Source organism: Geosmithia morbida (genome assembly GCF_012550715.1).
Source record: "Geosmithia morbida isolate 1262 chromosome Unknown scaffold_1, whole genome shotgun sequence".
In the NCBI taxonomy this organism is placed as follows: domain Eukaryota; kingdom Fungi; phylum Ascomycota; class Sordariomycetes; order Hypocreales; family Bionectriaceae; genus Geosmithia; species Geosmithia morbida.
Window position 1 is genome coordinate 34,912 of NW_023336188.1, and position 3,436 is coordinate 38,347.

The 3,436-nt window shown below is 51.3% G+C and overlaps 1 protein-coding gene across 1 annotated transcript; it reads right to left on the reverse strand.

The window, feature by feature from the left end:
- Window positions 1–777: 777 nt before the first annotated feature.
- On the reverse strand, window positions 778–2,054 carry GMORB2_0784 (mannose-1-phosphate guanylyltransferase; the record flags this gene model as incomplete). The annotated part of the gene is made up of 3 exons (XM_035462768.1): window positions 778–1,821; window positions 1,926–1,969; window positions 2,048–2,054. The coding sequence occupies 3 exons, from the start codon at window positions 2,052–2,054 to the stop codon at window positions 778–780; spliced, it is 1,095 nt and encodes a 364-aa protein (XP_035324192.1).
- Window positions 2,055–3,436: the final 1,382 nt, after the last annotated feature.

Below are 3,436 nucleotides of genomic sequence, written 5' to 3' on the forward strand. Positions count from 1 at the left end.
CCCCCCCCCCCTTCTCTTCTTTTCATCATCTTCCTCTTCCCTTCTTCCTTCTTTCCTTCCTTCTTACTTTCTACATCACTTTATTCCCGTACGTGAAGAAGCAACAACCTTTATCCTCTCCTTCGTCACTGATGTTGAAAAGCGAAACGAGAGCACAAGAAGACGCACAAGAAAATCGGTGCCTCGTCAAAGTGAGAAGCGTGTATGGAGAGAGAATCGAGAGAAACAGCAGATCTCGAGACGGGAGACAAGAACAAGCCAAGAGTCATGACCAGTAAAAAGGAAGAAGAGAGAGAAGAAGAAGAAAAAGTCCTGAACTGGGATAATTTTTCATAACTTCTTCACTCATAGCAGCCTTCTTCTTCTTCTTGACCTTGATTTAAGAGAAGGAAAAGAAGAGAAGGAGAAGAAGAGGAAGAAGAGAGGTTGTGTGTATCGGGTTCGTTTCATCAAGTAAAAAAACAAGAGACGAGAAGAACAGAATGCTGAAACCAATGCATCAGGGACTCGAGGAATAGAGAAGAAACCCCCCTCCCCCACCCCCTAACCTCTTTCAAGAATGGAATAGGAAATTGACGGCCAGAAAAGGGGGTTCGACGAGAAAGAGGGGATCTGAAATATATATATATATATATATATATTTATAAAGCGAAGAAAGCGAAAGAGGAGAAGAGAGTAAGAGAAAGGAGAGGAGAAGAAAAAAAAAAAAGGGTACCCCTCCGGAAAAAAAGAATATTTAGACAGGAGACCAAAGAACAAAAAAAAAAAGACAAAAATTTACATTATAATTGCCGGAACATCAATGTTGGCCTTGATCGTCTTGTGAGGCAGGATGCGACCGCCATTGACGTAGATCTCATCGCCAATGGTGACGTCGTCGCCGAGGACGGTGACGTTCTCGAGGCGGGCCCATCGGCCGACGGTGCTGTTCCAGCCGACGATGGTGGACTTGACCCAGGCGTGGTCCTTGACCTTTGAGTCGCGCAGGAGGACGCAGCGCTGCAGGCGGACGCCGTCTCCGACGACGACGCCGGGGCCGATGGTGACGTTGGGTCCTATGCGGCAGTTGCTGCCGATCCTGGCCGAGGGGTCGATCATGACGTTGCCGCCGTGTATGTAGGGCTCGGTCGGCGGCGTGAGCTCCTTGCTGCCCCGCTTGGTGAGGGACGAGAGGTAGAGGCAGGTGCCGGTGAGGAAGTCCTTGGGCTGGCCGACGTCCATCCAGAAGCCGTCGAGGTCGAAGGAGTGGAGCTGGTTGGCGGCCGTCATGGCCGGGAAGGTCTCCTTCTCGATCGACGTCGGCCGGAGCTCGATGCGGTCCAGGACCGACGTGTTGAAGATGTACATGCCGGCGTTGATGCGGTTGCCCACGAACTCGACCGGCTTCTCGACGAAGCGGTCGATGCGCGACGCGTGGTTGGGCTTGTGCACCACCACGCCGTACTTGGACGGCTCCTCGACCTTGGTGACGACGATGGTGCCCTCGTCGCCGTGGCTGCGGTGGAAGTCGAGCAGCTCCTTGAAGGGGTAGTCGCAGATGATGTCCGAGTTGAGGACGAAGAAGGGCGAGTCGTCCTTGCGCAGGATCTTCTCGGCCAGCTTCAGCGGGCCCGCCGTGTCCAGCGGCTCCGACTCGACGCTGAACTCGATCTTGATGTTGTACCTCTCCTCGTACTCGGCCAGGAACTTCTCCATCACCTCCGGCCGGTAGTTGACGGCCAGGACGATGTCGGTCACGCCCGCCGACACCAGCGCTTCGATCTGGTGCACGATCATCGACTTGTTGGCGAACTCGACCAGCGGTTTCGGGAGGGTGAGGGTCTAGACACGGTCAGTCTCGATCCAGTCATCGGGGCGAGCAGGGCGCCGAGCCGGGGCCGTCAAGACACGGGAGGCCGAGCTTGGCGAGGAGGCTGGAAACGTACGAGAGGACGGAGACGCGTGCCGAAGCCGCCGACGAGGATGAGTCCTAGAGAGAGATTCAGCATTGACTGTCCCTCACCTTCCGACCAAATGTCGACGCCAGAGTGTAGTGAGAGAGACGTACCCTTCATGATTGCGATGGTATAGTGATGGCGCTCAAGATTGATGGGGAGATAGATGTAGATCGAGTCAGGAACAAGGGGGAGACGGAGGCTCCAGGCGGGGAGGGAAGCGTAGAGTGAAGATGCGGGGCGTGAGACAACGGTGCGCGTGGGGGGGGGGGGGGGGGGGGGGGGGAGATTGGTTGAATGCGGTCAGAAGAGAGAGAGAGATTCGACGAGTTCTGTCGCGACAGTGACGGGGAGGAGAGTGGAAATATGATGAGAGAATCAAAAGAGGGAAAGAAAAAGAGAGAGAGAGAGAGAGAGAGGGATAGGTCGAGAGAGTTGAGAAGAGAGAGAAGACGTTTGGAGAGGGAAAAAAAAAAGAAAAAAAAAAAGGAGGAAGAAATTATGGGGTGATGATGTGGAAAGATGGTGTTGAAGAATTGACAACTTTACCAGTAGGCCCTGGGGATGGGGATGGGGGGGAGAGGGGGAGGAGAAGAGCAAAGCAACGTGTCTACTCTACTGCTGTGGTCTAGCAAGGAATATACGGGTACTTTGATACCTTTGGGAGGCTTTTTTTCTTCTTCCTCTCTCTCTCGCTCTCTACTTCTTCTCCCTTGACCCGAGTTTCTTTCTTATTCATTTATCTATTTTAATTTCTTTTTCTTCTTGTCCTGCACTATGATGAAAATTGGGTCGACGGAGCCATCTTCAGCTCAATGCCATGTATGGTATTCGACTGTTGAAAAGAAAGATGCAATCATCTGTTCTTTGTTCTCTTCTGTTTCTCCTCTACACGTTTCATCCATATACCATGTTGAGATGGAAAATGCGAATGTAACCTGTACCTTTTTTCTACTTTCCCATCCGTTATCCTGCTACTACTCCTCCTCCTCCTCTCCTTTCTCAGAAAGATTGCACGTTTCCACTACCGAGCGGTGCCAGAAGGCATATATATATATATATATAATATAATGTGTATATATGTGTGTATCTATATGTATATATGTGTGTATCTATATGTATATATGTGTGTATATATATGTGTACATGTATATATGCGCCCCTTATAACACGAGGTCCCGGGGCTGCTCTTAGGGGGGAGGGGGACGCGGGAAAAAAAAAAAGGGGGAGGGGGGGCGGATGGCATTCTGAAACTGACCAACCACGTCTTCTCAATGCTCTTCTTCTTCACTTCCAGCCTTGGGACGGGAGCGAGAAGATAATCTGTACTTTCAATGCAGAGGGAAGGGGGAGAGGAAAAGGTTATGATGAATTCCATAATAACTCCATGGTAGGATTGTAGAGTTCCCTGTTCAGTGGCATTGAGATACTCGTACTCGGTCGAAGCAAATTACACCATCAATACCCTAGAAATACCCTGCCCATGGTCCGATCCCCCCCCC